This window comes from Vipera berus, assembly GCF_964194415.1.
Source record: "Vipera berus genome assembly, chromosome: 2".
Lineage (NCBI taxonomy): Eukaryota > Metazoa > Chordata > Lepidosauria > Squamata > Viperidae > Vipera > Vipera berus.
In genome coordinates this window covers 115,565,294-115,582,908 of record NC_138203.1, presented here as the reverse complement: position 1 = coordinate 115,582,908, position 17,615 = coordinate 115,565,294, and the positions used below count along the sequence as shown (strand labels likewise).

Genomic DNA, 17,615 nt, shown 5'->3' with positions numbered 1-17,615 from the left:
AAGATCCTTTGAGTTACTTGATCATCTTGAAGCAGCTCCAGAATTAGTAAGTGCCCCAATTCTTAATAACTTTCTATTTCCTGGCAAAATGTAACTGGCTTTCAAATTCTGAGCAACTTCTCCTCAGGTAAGGAAGTCAGGCTCTTTTTCCTTAACCATCACTTCACTATTTCTTTCATACTGGGTAACACCTCTTCACCATCACTGTTTCCTCTCTTTTTTATTTCTTGCTGCTCCTCCTCTCACAGGCTGCAGAGTGTGCACCTAATCGTATCTCCTCCTATCTTGAGAACTCTACTTTTGTGCCGGCAGCTCCGATGAGATCAACAACCAAAAAGGTAGAGAAGGACTGTCAAGTAATCCAAAATTGTTCCCTGAAATGTTGATCCTAGGCACACTTCGGAGGGAGATGCACTGAGACAAGCTTAGAATTTAGCCAAAAGGCATTTTAATTAGAAACTTTGTTGAAAACTGAAAGAGATGCCATAACAGCATGGTATAATAGGATGAAATATGGCAACATAGGCTCTGCAGAGTGGCATAGCTATGGCTGATGCTCATCTTTCCTTCTGCCATGAATACTCCAGAACCTGCTGACCGCAAGAACCAAACCACACTACAGTAGTAATTATGATAAGCTGATCCCTTATAGTATTTCAGTTTTCACTTTTCACTTTGGCCCATCTGTTCTAACTGAAGACCATATTAGCCTTTCCCACTTCCTCATTCACTTAGTGCTTTGGTTTTTCCAGACATGATATGTAACTCCCCAGACTTTCCTCTCAAGCCAATCTTCTAAATTACTCTTGGAGTCCAGAGAATTTACCAGGAAAGCATGTGTGGACTTGGCTGTTCATGGTTGCTTGACTTAGGCCGCCTGAAGTAGGAGCTGCTCCCAGTTGGAGCTTGAAAAGGGAGAACCACTATCATTTGTTGGCTACTTTAGTGGGTGTGCTGTGATTGAAGATTTTTTTTCCTCTTTTATGCCCTTGGATGAGCAATATATGGACGACCTTTTTCAATTAAAAAAGCTAGCAGAGAAGGAAGCACTTCTGGAAGCATATCTATTTCTAAGTGTGCAACTGGTCTGGTGGATAGATTGTGCTATTACCTCTATATACAGTAATTGGAGAACTCCAAAAGGCAAAGTTACAGGCCAGTCATGCCAAGTAGACTCAGTAGCGTTAGTATGTATGTCCCAAATGCTTGGAATTTCACCTTGAGTTGTTTAATGCACTTTCTCTAAACATTGGGATTTATTGTATTGTTTTAAAGCATTTGGTATCTAGCCATGAATGTAGATCAGATAGGCCACGAAGATGGATAATTTGGACAGCACCTATGTAATTTGATTGGGGGTAACAATGCACAAAAATCTAATCCATTTTCTAGCTGGTTTTTGGAAAGTTGTCTGTACTTCTTATAATTTGAATTAGAGTGTATTTCCAGATAAGCTTTTTATTTTGTGACTGCTCAGTTTTATTCATAGAATTTTATATAAGGAGTCCAGACACCCTCATTTAGTGTAGTTCTCCCAGGTTTATGCTAATCCCACCACTTTTCCTGTTATATATTTTCTGTGGAAAATCTATTTAGGAAGGAAAAAATAACCAGTAGAGAGGTACAGTATACCTTTTGCTTTACAGTATAGTATTAGGAGTCTGTCTGAAAGCATCCATGGAAGAACAGGAACAGGAATGATTCTGCAGGGCATCCTCTGAATAGTTCAGTACAGCATACAGCATGACCTTTGTTCTCTGTAACTCTCTTTTTGCTGTCTGGGCCTGCAGCTACTTCATGAAGAACTGGCCCTCCAGTGGGTGGTGAGCACCAGTTCTGTACGGGAGGCTGCTTTGCATCAATCCTGGTTCTTCTTCCAGCTAATGGTATGTTCAAATTGCCAGTCTTTATTGTCAGAAACATTGGCTTCTCTTTATTTTTTATTTTTTTATTTTTTTTTAAATAAGTAACCTTCTTGCTATCAGTAAAGAAATTTCTGTTTTGTACAATACAAACATTTCCAATTTTCTGTTTTTTATGTATTTAGATATAGTAATTGTCCTACCTTTTTTATTTGGGAATAGAGGATTGGCAATCAATCATGATCACATACTTTCCAATTTTGAAATGAAGCTCTTGTTCACACATTTGGTCATGTTAACTGTTTCTAACTCTCCAGTAAGGAGGGTGAGAGAATCCATCAGTAAGGAAAATGACAAAACTAATCAGGATAGTGATTGAATAAGAGTCCTTATTGGAAATACAATTCTTAATTTACTGAAGCACAGTACGCTACTCTAGGAGGAACTACTCTGCCTAAATTGGTTGAGGCTGAGATTGGAATTCACTGGCTGGATAATTTGGGCTGATGCATACACACTCTGGCTCTCCCTTGACGGGTTTGTGCTTCTTGCAGGTGAAGAGTATGGTGCACCATCTATTCTTGTGTGACAAGCTAGAGGCCCCACGCAAGACACGCTTCCCTGGCCGTTTCATTGATGATATCTCAGCCCTGGTATACACTGTCAGTGGTGAAATTGCTAGCCGTTGTCATAAGGTTTGTGAAAGACTCTTAGGAAAAGTTCGATCTTACAGAGTTTCTATAATGTTAAAAAGAAATGGGGCAGGGCTTAATTCTACCTTAATTCCACAAGGTTGGGGCTATAACTTAAAATAGTTTCTCCTGGCCTCTGTTCTCTTCACTTCATGGAATATGGAATATGACCAGGAGCTTCTTTAAAAATGTGCTGGGTAAGCTGATTCAGATAGAAGGAGGTCCTGCAGATATCTAGTTGCTCAACTACGGGATTCATAGGTCAAAACAACACTTTGAATTATACCCAAAAATCTATTGGCAACCGTTATAGGTCTGAAAGACAAGTGTAATGTGCTTTTCATGAATAATACCCCTCAGTAGGCAGCGGTTCCATTTCGTATTAATTGTGGTTTCCCAAAACAGCCCCAATTAAAGCTCATTAAAAAGGTAAAGGTTCCCCCGCACATGCGTGCTAGTCATTTCTGACTCTAGGGGCCGGTGCTCATCTCTGTTTCAAAGCCGAAGAGCCAGCGTTTGTCCGAGGACGTCTCCGTGGTCATGTGGCCGGCATGACTAGACGCCAAAGGCGCACGGAACACTGTTACCTTCCCACCATAGTGGTCCCTATTTTTCTACTTGCATTTTTACGTGCTTTCAAACTGCTAGGTTGGCAGAAGCTGGGACGAGTAACAGGCGCTCACTCTGTTACGCGGCACTTGGGATTTGACCCGCCAAACTGCCGACCTTCTGATCGACAAGCTCAGCGACCTAACCCACTGAGCTACCGCGTCCCTAAAGCTCATTAGAATAGTCTAAAAACATAATTATGAGACTATCATTGTCACAATAACCTTAGGTAAGGCTTGTTCTGATACACTAGAGAAACCTGGCCAAAGATTGCCCGGCAGCAGCTTGTAACTACACAGACCTGTTCTCTCAGGGGCAGTGTCACTCCCATTAAGAGACAACACGAGCTGATTGACAATACTGAAGTAAATTTGTCTTGCTTGGTTTCAGTTTCAACTTGTTTTGTCTAATCCATACCCCTACAGGTTCCAGTCGGCAGGACAAGACAGTCGTTCTGGTATGGGCTAGGGTGGTAGTGTGCAGTTGGGTATCATCACCATACTCTTGATTTTGCTGTGGATGGGTCCCAGGAGTTTATGTAGATGTTAAACATGAGGGGACCCTCCTGAACCACTCCATAAATAAAGAACCACCAAGCCAATGTCTTCTCTCTAATCATAACTAACTGCATTTACCTACTAAGGAAAGAGCAAAACAGTGTTTTGCATTCCCAACCCTTGCAGGGCTCAGGGATATAGCATGGTTGATGCTCTTGAAAGCTGCTGAGGAGATAATAGGACCAGAAGGGATATAATAGCCCCAGCTGATCCCAGGGAAGATAATCCACCAGAGCAACTGACACTGTTTCCACCCCAGTCATACTCAAGCCTGAATCATGACTGAAAACAGTCTAGATAATCTGCTCCCTCAGAGCATCCTGAAGTTCAGTTTCTACTATCCTCTCAACAGCTTTTCCTAAAAAGGGAAGGTTGAAGAATGGGTCATGTATGCCAAACTTTACAAATTCTAAGCTTGGTCAGCTTTCTCTTTAACTTTACCACTGAAGCAAATGTAACACATGTTGGTATAATAAGATCCATGTTTTATTGTATAGGCCTGGCTGTATTTGCATTTGGTCTGCTGTGCCTGGACCTCCACATCAGTTGTGGAGAGCATGAAAAACCTCTAATTTCCACACTCTGCTGCTGCACTCTGCGTACCAAAGGTCTATAAAAAAGGCATTTTAGATAGGACAAATTCATAAATAGTTGTGCTGTTTCCATAGGATGTGGAGCTGGTGGAGCATCTCAACAGTAGCCTGGCCTTTTTTCTCAATGACTTGCTGTCGTTCATGAATCGTGGCTTTGTCTTTGATCTTCTGCGTTCTTATTATAAGCAGGTAATAAGAGTGTGTCTTTTCCCCAGAGTTATCAGTTTCCTGTTGGGAAGAGGACATATTATTAGACTCAGAGTGCCAGGATGACTATAGGAATCATTTTGCATTGCAGGGCTTAACTATTTGAATGATCTCTGTAAAGCTTAGAAAGTAGCCATGGTTGTAATTTATACTAGTTCCCTTGAGAGAACATGTATTTCTACAAAAGATCTGAATTCTTTCTTCCAGATTCTTAAAACCTATATATGATGACGTGTACTAATGCACCTCTTTCTTCATTAGTCATTTCAGAGAAGGGCGAGAAAAAATAATAAACACAGATTCATGAATATGGTCAATTAAAGTAAAGGTAAAGGTAAAGGTTCCCCCGCACATGCATGCTAGTCGTTTCCAACTCTAGGGGCCGGTGCTCATCTCCGTTTCAAAGCCGAAGAGCCAGCGCTTGTCCGAGGACGTCTCCGTGGTCATGTGGCCGGCATGACTAGATGCCAAAGGCGCACGGAACGCTGTTACCTTCCCACCGCAGTGGTCCCTATTTTTCTACTTGCATTTTTACGTGCTTTCGAACTGCTAGGTTGGCAGAAGCTGGTACGAGTAACAGGCGCTCACTCTGTTACACGGCACTCGGGATTCGACCCGTCAATTATGTACCTTCAAATAGATGTGAACAGTAAGTTACCACATAAATAGATTTTCTCCATGATGGTCTCTCACTAATCAGTCTTTCTGTGGTGTTCCATCACCACTGTAACTGAGTCCATCTATTTAATCATTCTATTTTTCCCTTCCACCTTTGCCAGCATCACAGCTTTCTCCAAAGAGCCAGATCTTCACATCATCACAGTCTTGCTAATCAAGATAAAAATGCATACATTTAATTGGGCACATTTCACATGGCTGCAATTCCAGCATTGTGGCTCTTGGGACAAAAATAGATTTGTTTATTTACAGTTTATTTTCATTTATTTATGAAATATATCTGACAACTAGAAACCAGCTGGAATCTAAGTGGTTTATGGAGTTTAAATATTTAAAAAAGAGTGCAGATTATAAAAATAAAAAGTGGCTAAAGTTAAAAATGACCAGACTGTGAAAGTAGCACCACTATATAACACCAGAAGCCCTCCAAAAGAACTGTTTTTCAGTTGTTTCCAGAAGGACATGAGGGTGGGACCATGATGGTTCATGGGGTAGGCAATTCCTGAGGAGCGGAACTACTACAGAGAAGGCCGGCCCTTATTAGGCTCCTTCCACCAGATCTCCTTCCACAGGCACTCCCTAGTTGTCTAGGTTGGACAGGCAGAAACTGGTGGGGAAAGACAGACCCTAAAATATCTACCCCCGAGCCATTGTAGGGCTGGATATCCTGAATTTTTGTCTGGAAGTTGAATCGTGACAAATGGACTTCTTTTCCTTTTTAGTTTGAAGTGTTTCACTGCTTATCCAAGTAACTTCTTCCATCTGATATTTGGATAAGCAGCTAAATGTTTCAAACCAAATAGGGAAAGAAGTCCAGTTGCCATGACTCAACTTCCAGACAATTCTACCTGGATGACTGAGAATCTTAACATCCTAAATTTCTGTACAACAAGAAATCAGGAGTAACTGCTTTGCTTAAGTTCCCTTGTATATCATTCTGTTCTGTTTTCAAATATATCTTTTGGTTCTGTTTGGTTTCCCAGGACATGATGTCAGCCTTCCTGAGTATGCCAAACAGGAAACATGACTAGATGAACTAAACCTGCTTTATTGCAAAGCTACATTAACAAAATCTTGCAAGTGTGAAAGTACAAATCTTCCACTATCACTGTCAACTGTCTGATCAATTAGGGTGAATCCTTCCTAACTTTCTTCCTCTGACCATTAGTTCCTTCTCTTTTCTGATTGTTTCTCAGGAAGCAAGATTACATAAGATTAAATTAGGTGCCTCCTAACCCTAATTCTTTCCCCTCTCCCCATTCCACACACACATAAAGATGTAATAGGGCTTCCAGGAGACACTTATATAGAGAAATAGAATTGGCTTCTCAAATAGGGAGAAGGGCAATAACCAGGAAGCTTAGAATAGAACATTAATAGTTCAACAGTTTTACTATGAATGGCTGCTGATATTCAGTCATTCTGTTGCTTATTCATGTATTCATGATTTGGTACAAAATTTTGGTACCAAAATTTCTTCTCAGTAATCAGCTTTTTTGAATTTTTCTAAGTTCATGCTTGTGATACCTGTATGCTGTCCAACCATCTTCTTCTGGTCTCTTTTCCCATTACTTTTTATTTTTCTAAGGCTAGCTGCTGATGCTAATAGAAGATCTGAAGAGGAATCCTCCCACTACATCAGCAAGTTATCTTTAGGAATCCAGTATTAAGTCCAACTGTGTCTATACTTCATTTTGCTGTGCACTTATTTACTTCATTCAACTGTCCTAACTTCAATATTTTTATTAAAAAATTGGTTGTGAAGTGGTATCATTTCTACATAGAATATTTTGGATCTCATTCTGTGTTCCTTCTCATTCTCCAAAGCTAATTTAGCCTCCTTGTTACTTCTTGCAGAAAGATTTGCTTGCTGTCTTTTGTGGATGCACCTGGAGATAGAGGGACCTGTCCATGATATATTTTTGAGCTTCTAATTTAAACTGTATGGTACTGTACTGTATGGATTGCTGGGATAATGTTTTTCTGAGCCTAGAAGATGGATCTGCATTGCTACATTAAGACTAGCATAATTCAAGATTTTTTTTTCTACTTCTCCAGATCAATAACTGGCTGTTGACCACACAGAACCCTAATGCCCTCATTGCTCTCAGAATGGACTTGATCCGTATCGTCTGCAGTCATGAACATTATGTTACCCTAAATCTTCCCTGCAGTGGCCTTTCACCTCCTGCTTCACCTTCTCCCTCCATCTCATCTGCAACCTCCCAGGTAGGTAGAACAGCATGAAGGAAGAGGATGAGGGACGAGCTTCTTGTCAAAAATCAGGTTCTCCCCTTCAGTACTCTCATCAGAAGTCCCATTGAGAAGTTGTCACCCTGATTGTGGAGGTTCCAGTTAGCTGCCAGGTTTCAGGTTTTGGATGGATCTGTGAGTTTTTCCACTGTTTAAAATAATACTGAGTTAAGGGGAAAAGACTGGTGGCTCAGGAAAAATTTGCCAGAAAAAATAGGGTTTCGGAAAAAATATAAAAAATGGGATATGTTGCTTTTGCAATGCTTGCATCTCTTAGAAGAAAAGCAAGATATTAAAAAATGACGTATAAAAAAGGCAAGTAAGGAGCAGGCTAAGGACAGGAATTAGCAGAATTGCAATGGATAAGACAATAGTGACAGGAATATTCTTTCCTGGGAAAAGAGTGTTATTCTCATATGATGGAAAAGAAGCATTTTCCACTACTGGGGAATGTATACTACTGAGTTATCTGTTCTTTTTTATTGACTCTGCTGCAGCCTTTCACCTCCTCTCTCTGTTTTCCCACTCAATATTGCAGATGATCCCTAAAAGGGAGATGGGGAGCCCGTGAGTCATTCAGAGTGAAATGATGGATAATAGCTGCTGTGGTTGGGGAGTGGGGGGAGGCTTGGATTGCCACCCTTTGCTTTGCATTCATGAGAGCAGAAATTACTCAAGGTGCAGTTTTGCCTGGTTTTTCATGGACCACCTCCTCTTTGCAGAGTTCAGCATTCTCCAGCCACACACAGGACCAGCAAGTGGCCAGCATGTTTGAGCTCTCTGTAGCTTTTCGCCAACAGCACTTCCTGGCAGGCTTGGTGTTGATGGAGTTGGCACTCATCCTGGAGCCTGATGCAGAGGGGTAGGTATGATTTAGTGGGGAAAACAGAAGCGTTATGGCTGCATGTGCCTTCCTCCGTCCCCTGACCACAATAGCCAAAAATGGGAGATACTACCTTCCACTCCTTCAAACTAGAAATTAGTGTAAAACAGTGTGTCTCAACTTTGTTAACTTTAAGGTCTGTGGACTACAATTCCCAGCATGCTGATTAGGAAATTCTGTGTTGAAAATTCATGCATCTTAAAATTGCCAAGGTTGAGAAACTCCCTCCTCTGAAACCCTGAAGATAAATAACAGAAAATCCTGATACCCTGCCCACCGGGGACCTTCATTTTGCCCTCCCTCTTAAGTGTAACTAAGGGCCACTAAAAAACTGTCCATCTTTGGTCAAGGAGAGAATTTGCAGTGAAATGTGTGTTTTTAATCTCTTTTCCTGCAAATGTCAGAGTTCTTTCTGAGGTACTGCATCACTGAACAAAGCAAACCACAGAAAAGAGACAACATTGAAATAGAAAACAAGCTTTTGTCGTGTGTGACCCATCATGCAGTTTTTTTGGCAACCATACGGAAGTGGTTTTCCACTGTCTTTTTCCAGGGTGATTTTGATTTCTGAAACTGGCTGGAGCCTGGTCTTCCTTGATAGTTTTCTATTCACAGATGAATCAGGCTGGACCTGCCTAGCTTCCTAGTTCAGAAAGGGTCAGCCTGGTACTGCCACCTGCAGGTCTGTGAATATTTTTTTTATTACTTTCTTATGGCAATTGGCCTTCTACAATGAGGGAAGGACTTGGAGGCTTTTTTATTACCCTGTGGACAATGGCCATCATTTTTCTCTGTCCATGAAGGAGTGAATGAAATAGCAGCATTTCATGTTTCTATTCTAAAAATCTTTCCCTCCCTCCATTAGAGCATTCTTCCTGCACAAGAAAGCCATCTGTACTCTACACAACCTGCTGTACAATCATGACTCTGATATCCGCTACAGGGACCCTACTGTGCGAGCCCAAGTCGCTCAGCTCTATTTGCCTCTGATTGGCATCATCATGGATGCTCTACCGCAGCTCTATGACTTTACAGGTAAGGCCAGGAGTGGGTGGGTGGGTGAAGAGTAACACATGAAACTGCCAGTGTGTGCAGACACTGCCAAAGGAGACCACTTTTCTAGACCACTGTTGCCAGTGGCAAGTCTGTGGCAAAATGAGCCTTGCGACCTCTTGCTGAAAGTGACGGCAGCGGCATGATTGGCTTGATGAGCCTCGTGGCCGCCTGGGAGCAGCAGTACCGATGCAATCGGCGCAATGAGCTGTGCTGCCTCCTTCTGCAAGCAGCGTGATTGGTGTGATGAGCCTTGCGGCCCCCTGCCATCATTGACAGCAGGGGTGCGATCAGTATGATGCACCACGCAGCCTTATGCCACAAGCAGTGGGGATCTCGTGATCAACACAATGCTCAGCATGGCCTTATGCCGCAATTGGTAGCGCGATCAGCGTGATGAGCCTTGCGGTCTCCTGCCGTGAGTAGCAGCAGAGGCATGATTGGTGCAATGAGCCATGTGGCCTCATGCTGTGAGCAGCAGCTGCAAGTGGCAGCAGCGTGGGATGCAGTGTGGGAGGTCGGGGTGTGGGAGGCCTGGCTGCGGCGGTCCTAAGGCAAACGGGTAAGACTTCCTCCAAAACTAAGACCTGGTGCCTCTTGGAGGCAAAAAAAATTATAAGACCAGGTCTTATTTTCAGGGAAACACAGTAGCTTTGCTTTCTATACCTGATCAAAATTGTTTAAAGCTGCTACATTTATTAAACACAGCCATTATATTTCAAGGCTTAAAATCAGGAGACTTTCTTTATATTTTATTCTGCTTCTAATCTCTTTGATAATTTGTTATAGCTTTTCTTAACGATTTTTCTATTTCTGCTGTTTGCTCTGATTCTTCAGTTAAATCATTGATGATGGGTACAAATTGATTACCAATATTTATGTCACTTGATTCCAGCATACAGATGATAAATGTCAGCATTAATAATATATTTTATAATTGATTTGTCACTGATGGTAACAGAAACCCCTGTTGGTGGCACAAAAAAACTATAAAATCTGTTCAGCCAATAAAACAGATTGGCTTTTTAAAAAACAGTGATCATTTTGATTATAAAACCTATTAAAATTTGAGTTACCTCAGAAAACAATTGAACTGGAGATTAATAACTGCATCCTATGCAGATTTTTTGTGAAGAAAACAATAGTTTAAGCAGAATTAAAGCCAGTATTATTGAAGGAATGACCACTGAGAGATGGAATGAGAGGCTAGTGTAATAGCAAACAAGAATATTACAAAGGAAGGAAGATTGAGAAAGGAAGCCAAAGAATATTAGAACTTTAAAGCAGAGCTTTTCAAACAGTGGTACGCGTATCACCAGTGGTACATTGGCACCTGGCAGGTGGTACGTGACCATCCTGGAGAAGTGGTAGCAGGGGAGGGGAATGAGCAGAACCAGTGGCAGCACCGCACAAGCCTGAGTGAGAGACAGCTGGAGCTGCAAGACTGTCAGGACTCAGCGGAAGCGCCAGGATCAGCCCACTTTCGAGCTGATCTGTGCTTCTTCGGGGCTGTAAGGGCTCAGCGGAAGCGCCAGGATCATCCCACTTTCCAGCTGATCTGTGCTTCTTCGGGGCTGTAAGGGCTCAGCGGAAGCGCCAGGATCATCCCACTTTCCAGCTGATCTGTGCTTCTTCGGGGCTGTAAGGGCTCAGCGGAAGCGCCAGGATCATCCCACTTTCCAGCTGATCTGTGCTTCTTCGGGGCTGTAAGGGCTCAGCGGAAGTGCCAAGATCAGTGCAGGGCTCCAGCTGGAGCTCGGTGCTGATCTTGGTGCTACCACTGAGCCCAGAAGAAGTGCCGATCTGCTGGAGCCCTGCCCCTACTCTGCAGAGGACAGATCCCTATCATTCCCAGCCCTGCAGGGCTCCAGTGAGGAGGAGCAATTTAAATATGTAAAGACCACAAAAAGAAAAATTGCTTTTTTTCATTGTAATTCAGAAAAGAGGTAGGGGAGGATTCGGGGGGGGGGTTGTTTGTTTCAAAGGAAGGGAATTGGGTCTGTTGGGGGTGCAGCAGGCGAATGGTGATGGCGCACAGCTTCTGGTGTTCAGGGGGCGGTCGTTTCAAAAGAGCAAAACGGGGCAAAAAATAAAAATCCCCTCCACGACCCCTAAGAGCTGGATGTGGATGTGATTTTTTTTTCCTTGTTCAGAAGAGACACTCTTCTGTTTTAACCTTTTTTCCTGGTCGTTTTTCGGAGTTTTCATCCTGCTTTTGTGAGAGGGTAGCTTTTGGGGGAGGGGTGAAGCTGACCCCTTTCCCCCCCTTCCAAGCCACCAGCCGAGCAAGACGTCTGCCTGCTTGCGCTCTTCCCCGTCCAAGGTTTTTGTTGTGGGCATTTCTGTTGAGAATTGGCAGGAGGATGGGCTGTTTGGTTTTTATTCCCCCCCCCCATCTGCTGGGTGGTTGCAGCAGGTTTTGGTCACTTCTGTCGTGCTGGGTGGTTACCCACGAAGCACATTTTTTGAAGGGGATCCCCACTCCGGTTGCTAAGCTTAAACCCTCTTTCTCCTCCTTCTCATTGGAGTCTCCCTTGTTTGCAACCGTGGGGCAGGAAGACCCCTGCCAGGCCGGGGATGATAGGGATCTGCCCTCTGTGCAGTAGGGGCAGGGTTACTATGCTCCCTGTCAATCAAATTTGATTTCCTTTCTTTGCTCCCCCCCCCTCCTCTGCTTGTAGCTGCCTCTGAGTCCCTCATTTTTGGGAGTTAGCATTCCCGGAATCTTTCTCCTGAGCCCCTTGTGCTGGATAACTGTTGCCACCCAAGAGCTGTTTTAAGGTTAGGGAATCTAGCACCCCAACATGCCAATCTAATACCCATGCTCCCAATTCAAGTGCAGAAGCTGCACACACCCCCAAAGCCCCTGCAATCACCTATCAGCTTCTTTGAGTCAACCAGAAGGAGACAGTGCCAAGATTAATGTCAGAGAAACAGGCACAAGTTTCCCATTAAAAGTGTGGTAAGTGGGTGTACAGATAGTCCTCAATCTACAACCACAATTGAGCCCAAAATTTATGTTGCTAAGTGAGAAATTTGTTAAATGAGTTTTGTCCCATTTTATGACTTTTCTTGCTACATTTGTTAAGTGAATCACTGCAGTTGTTAAATTAGCAACACGGTTGTTAAGTGAATCTGACTTTCCCCATGGACTTTGCTTGTCAGGAGGTCACACAAGGGGATCACGTGACCCTGAGACACTGTGACCGTCAATATGAATCAGTTGCCAAGCATCTGAGTGTAAATCACAAGACCCTGGAGATGCTGCAACAGTCATAAGTGTGAAAAATGGTCATAAGTCACTTTTTCAGTGCAGTTGGAACTTTGAACAGTCACTAAGCAAACTATTGTAAGTTGAGGACTACCTGTACTTTATCACTTTTTTCCTTTTTTTTTTTTTTGGTCATCAAGTTTTTGACACCTTGCTAGGCAATTGGTTGTACTCGGATATTGCCATATTGTAAAAGTGGTAAAATGGGTGAAAAGGCTGAAAAGCCCTGCTTTAAAGAGCTAAAAAAAGTTCTGGGGCTTAATCTAGGAATTTCACAGCTTGACTGTGGAACCTGATCATTAGGCTTTAGGATTGGGTCAATGTAGATATTTTTGCTTGGGAAAAGAATTATAGATCTGCCTTGCTTAAACTGTGTAATTGGAGACAAGTTGAGGTCTCTTAGGATTGGCTGGATGCGTTCTCCCCCATGATTTTTGATTCCAAGAATTCTGTGATGGCCATACTGGCTTTGAAATGTTGGGAACTGGAGGCGGGGCCAGCTGTCAGAGCGGGCGGCTGTGTGAATGGGCTTCTCCGTATCGCACAGTCTCTTACCCAGTGTCCGCAGGGGCTCCTCGGAGCCATAGGAGGTCCTGGAGGGACAGCCGAAGCTGCAGGTGTCCCAGAGAACCTACATGAGCAGCGTCCCGTGTTGGAGATCTGGAAAAAACCTGATGCAAGTGGACCGGGGAGAAGGAAGCCAGTAATGGCCGACAGGAAGATCTGACAGAGGGATGGAACTAGCATCAACCTAGTGGAACAATGGTATATCAGATCTGACGAAAAGGAATTCCAAGATTTTATATCTAAAAAGTGAAAGGGAGCGCTTTTGAAATAGTCCTTACTGAGAGGGAGCGAGAGAAGCAACGAGGGATAAGATGGCAGGTGAGAGCGACAAGAAGAGGAAGCCAGGAAGTTAGAAGATTGTAAACTAGCTGTGAGACCAGGCGAACGGACAGAAAGGTAACGGAAAAAGACAAGTTTTTGAGTCTTGGAGACTGAGCTTTTGGAAAAATGAGTGTGGACTATAAGTAGAAGGAAAGTGAATTGTTTGGACAGACTTTGAACTTTTGAGTTATAAGACACGGGAGTATAATGGATCCAAGATGGAGAAAGTGACACAGCAACTTTAGGACTGCAGTTCGGATAGTGAGACTATTACTGGTCATGGGCTGAAGAAAAAGATATAAAAGGAGCTACAAATCCAGAGTTGGAAATTTATAATCAAAAAGGAAAGTGACTTTGATGGGACAGGAAGATAAAGATGATATATAAATATAGATAAAAAGACACACATACTGTAAATATAAATATATAGACTGACTGCTTGCTATATTTGTGAAACAACTATATTACTGCGATTGTTGACTGCTATAATTGGATAAATTAATAGAATTGAAATAATTAAATAGCTAATTAATTAATCACTCGATTGTTTATATATATATATATATATATATATATATGTGTGTGTGTGTGTGTGTGTGTGTGTGTGTGTGTGTGTGTGTGTGTTATGAGGTTTTCGCGGGTGTTTATATGTGGATCTTCGGTCATTCAGGTTTCTTCCCGCGTAGAACTAAAGGTGTAGGTGCAACGTTTCGACGGAATCCCATCCGTCATCATCAGGCTGGAGGCTTCAGCTTCCTTCTTCTGGGAGAAGCATGTGGTAGTGGCTGTTTGTTCCTCTTTTTTAAACTGCCAGAGGGGGTGTGTTCTGTGGGTGGAGGTGTGCTCTGATTGGGTGGGGGATTAAGTGTCTTCTGATTGGGTGGGAGTGTGTTTTGAATGGTGGGTGTGTTCTGATTGGGTGGGGGTGTGTTTTGAGTGGATGGGCTGGTCTCAGCTGCCAGCCTTAGACCTGAGCTGGTGAGTTGTGCTGCTTTTGTTCGGCTTCGTGTTTGTGGTGGTGCCATGTTTTTATAGTGGGTGTCAGTTTGCTTATTGTGTGGTTTGGAGGGGTTTAAAGTGGCTGATGTTGCAGCTGTAGTTAGGTTTCTGTTTTGTGGTTGTGCCTCATTATCATTGTGGGTTCGGATTTGCTTTTTGAATGGTTGTGTGGTGGTGATGTCATGTGATGTTATCATGAGTTTGGGTCTGGTATCATTCTTGGTGGTTGGGACTCGTCTGTCAATCAAGGTGGGTTTCTAAATGGCTGGTAGGCGAGAGGTATCATCTCGTTTGTTCATGCTGTGGGGGCGTTTTTCTATCTCAATGGCTTCTCTGATTATTCTGTTGTTAAAATGTTCAATTTTGGCGATAGTTTTGGTTTTTTAAAAATCAATTTCATGTCCTGTGGCTTCAAAGTGTTGGACCAGGGATGAAGTTTGTTCTCCCTTTCTGAGTGAGTTTTTGTGCTCTTCAATGCGTGCACTTATTCTTCTGTTGGTCTGTCCGATGTATGTGGTGGGGCAGGTGGTGCATGGGATTTCGTATACTCCTTGGTTTTCTAACCCAATTATGTCTTTGGGGTTTCTTCTGTCTGTGTAGAATGCTGTTTTGATGTTGTGTTTTTGGAGGACCTTGCTGATTCTGTCTGTGGTCCCTTTTAAGTATGGGAGGAGGGCTTTGCCATTTTCTTGTTCTCTGTCTTGGGTTTTTGTGGGTGTCTTTCTTCGGATTAAGTTGGTAATCGTGTTTCTTTGGAATCCATTGGCTGTTAGTACATTAGTGAGAGTGTGTAGTTCGGTTTTTAGGTGTTGTTCGTCAGCTAGGTGTTTTGTTCTGGAGATGAGTGTCTTGGCTACGGAGTTGATCTGTGCTGGGTGGTGGTGTGAGAGTGCGTTCAGATAGCGGTTTGTGTGTGTTTTTTTATGGTAGATAGTGTGTCCTAGGGAGCCGTTGGATTTCTTGTAGACTAAGACATCAAGGAAGGGAAGTTGATTGTTAGCTTCTGTTTCCATGGTGAATTGTATTTTGGGGTTTAGGCTATTGAGGTGTGTGAGGAAGTCATCCAGTTTTTCTTTGCCATGTGGCCAGATTACGAAGGTGTCATCTACGTATCTGAGCCAGAGTTTGGGTTTGTGGTTGGATTTTTCTAGAGCGAGGGTTTCAAAGTGTTCCATGTAGAGGTTTGCGATGACAGGTGAAAGGGGTGATCCCATGGGTGCTCCTTCCATTTGTTTGTATCTTTGTCCATTGTAGATGAAGTATGTGTTGGATAGGCAGTGGTTGGTCAGATCTAGGATGTGTTTTGGGGGGTTGTATTTATTTAGGATAGCTGTCAAGGCTTCTTTGATTGGCACTTGGGTGAAGAGGGATACGACATCGAAGCTCACAAGTAGGTCACAGGGCTGTAAGTTTAGTTTACTTATGATCTCTATGAATTGGAATGAGTTTTGTACGTGTGAGGTGATGGAATTTGCGTAAGGCTGTAGTTGTTTGGCAAGAAATTTGGCTAGATTTTGTAGAGGTGAGCCTATGGAGCTGACTATGGGTCTGAGTGGGGTTCCTTCTTTGTGTATCTTGGGCAGACATGTAAAATGTTTGTTAAGTATTTAGATTACCTTGCTAGGCCCCGAACACGGGACAAATCTTATTTCCTGTTTCAGCCTAGCCCAAGGCCATCTACAGGCAGTAGCCCCAGCAGTGGCAGCTCATATTTGTGTAATTTTTTTTGGCTTGCTAACAAAGAATCTCAGAAGGGTATGGCTGACAGATGAGAACAAATAAGTTTGAAATGATGATATCGGTCTCCCTTTATTCTTTGTTAGCAAGCCAAAAAAATTTACACACACACACACACATATATTTGTTGTTGTTAGCTGCGAAGTCGTGTCCGACCCATCGCGACCCTATGGACACACACATATATATAATTGATATATTGATAAAGGGTTATTTAAGGTTAAAGGAATTAAGTATTTGTAAAGAGTGATATCAACTCAGCAATGTCTTAGGGGTTTGGTTGAATTTATCAATAGTATACGAGTTACAATAGAGTAGAGATAGAGGATAGGGTGGCTGTTGATTTCAACATATCTCCCCTGAATTAGGAAATAGATAAGGAGGTTATTGTGGAGGGAGATAGAGGGGAGAAAAGAAGGTGGAAATACCCCATAAAGAGTATTTTTATAAAAATCTGGTTAAATATGACAAGCATACCGAACTTAACAAAGATCAGCACAAGAAAATGGGCAGCGCCACAGGGGTTAGGGATGTCTTCAAGCCCCTCTAGTCAGAAGTCCATTGACGACATGCTACAAAGGAAAAGGTCGAACTCCCTTAAAGATCTACAAGCACTTTTGCAAAATATACAAGAAGCTAGGAACCATGAAGAGATGAAGAAAGAGATAGGCCAAGTGAGAAATGATACTGGTGAGCTCAAGGAAAAAATACAAGCGATTGATGGTAAATTTGAGGTGATTCAACAACAATTAATAAAAAATGAGCAAAGACTACAGGAAATGGTAGTAAGAATGGAGAAGGAGGAGAAGAAAGTAGAGGACTTAAGTGAAACTTTAATCCGGGCAAACAGAGAGCTCGAAACAACAGTGATATAAAAGATTAGAAACAATACTCCAACAAGAACCACAAAAAAAGAATGTAAAACGACATGGACTTAAATTTAACATAAATTTAACGTTTTAGAAAAAGAAAAATGTATAAAACAGAACTTCTTCAAAAATGCAAACAAACCTAGTCGATGACTTGCACACAAATTGAAAAACAAAAGGAGAAAAGTTGGATTAGTAAATTACGAGATGACAGAGGGAGAATACACTATCAAGAAGAGGAGAAAAAAATTATAGCCCAGGAATTCTATGAGAAATTATACAAGGAAGATAACCAGGAAAATGAAGACAAAGCGGAGGAATATTTTTAAAAAAATACTACCAAAAGTTACAGATGAAATAAAAAATATGTTGAATGAAGAAATTAGGATGACAGAGGTGATTACGGCCATTAATAAAAAATAATAAAGCACCGGGCCCTGATGGTCTTCTGACAGAAATCTACA

The 17,615-nt window shown here is 42.4% G+C and overlaps 1 protein-coding gene across 1 annotated transcript in view; it reads left to right on the top strand.

Moving 5' to 3' along the window:
* The window catches only part of DOCK6 (dedicator of cytokinesis 6), a gene marked incomplete at its 5' end in the record, with an annotated part of 204,374 nt that overhangs the window by 108,924 nt on the left and 77,835 nt on the right, over positions 1 to 17,615 (top strand). The window contains 7 exons of the mRNA XM_081316526.1: positions 249 to 338; positions 1,791 to 1,886; positions 2,417 to 2,557; positions 4,389 to 4,502; positions 7,257 to 7,427; positions 8,174 to 8,313; positions 9,200 to 9,369. Coding sequence (XP_081172652.1) covers positions 249 to 338; positions 1,791 to 1,886; positions 2,417 to 2,557; positions 4,389 to 4,502; positions 7,257 to 7,427; positions 8,174 to 8,313; positions 9,200 to 9,369 — 922 coding nt within the window. The remainder of the gene's footprint in view (positions 1 to 248; positions 339 to 1,790; positions 1,887 to 2,416; positions 2,558 to 4,388; positions 4,503 to 7,256; positions 7,428 to 8,173; positions 8,314 to 9,199; positions 9,370 to 17,615) is intronic.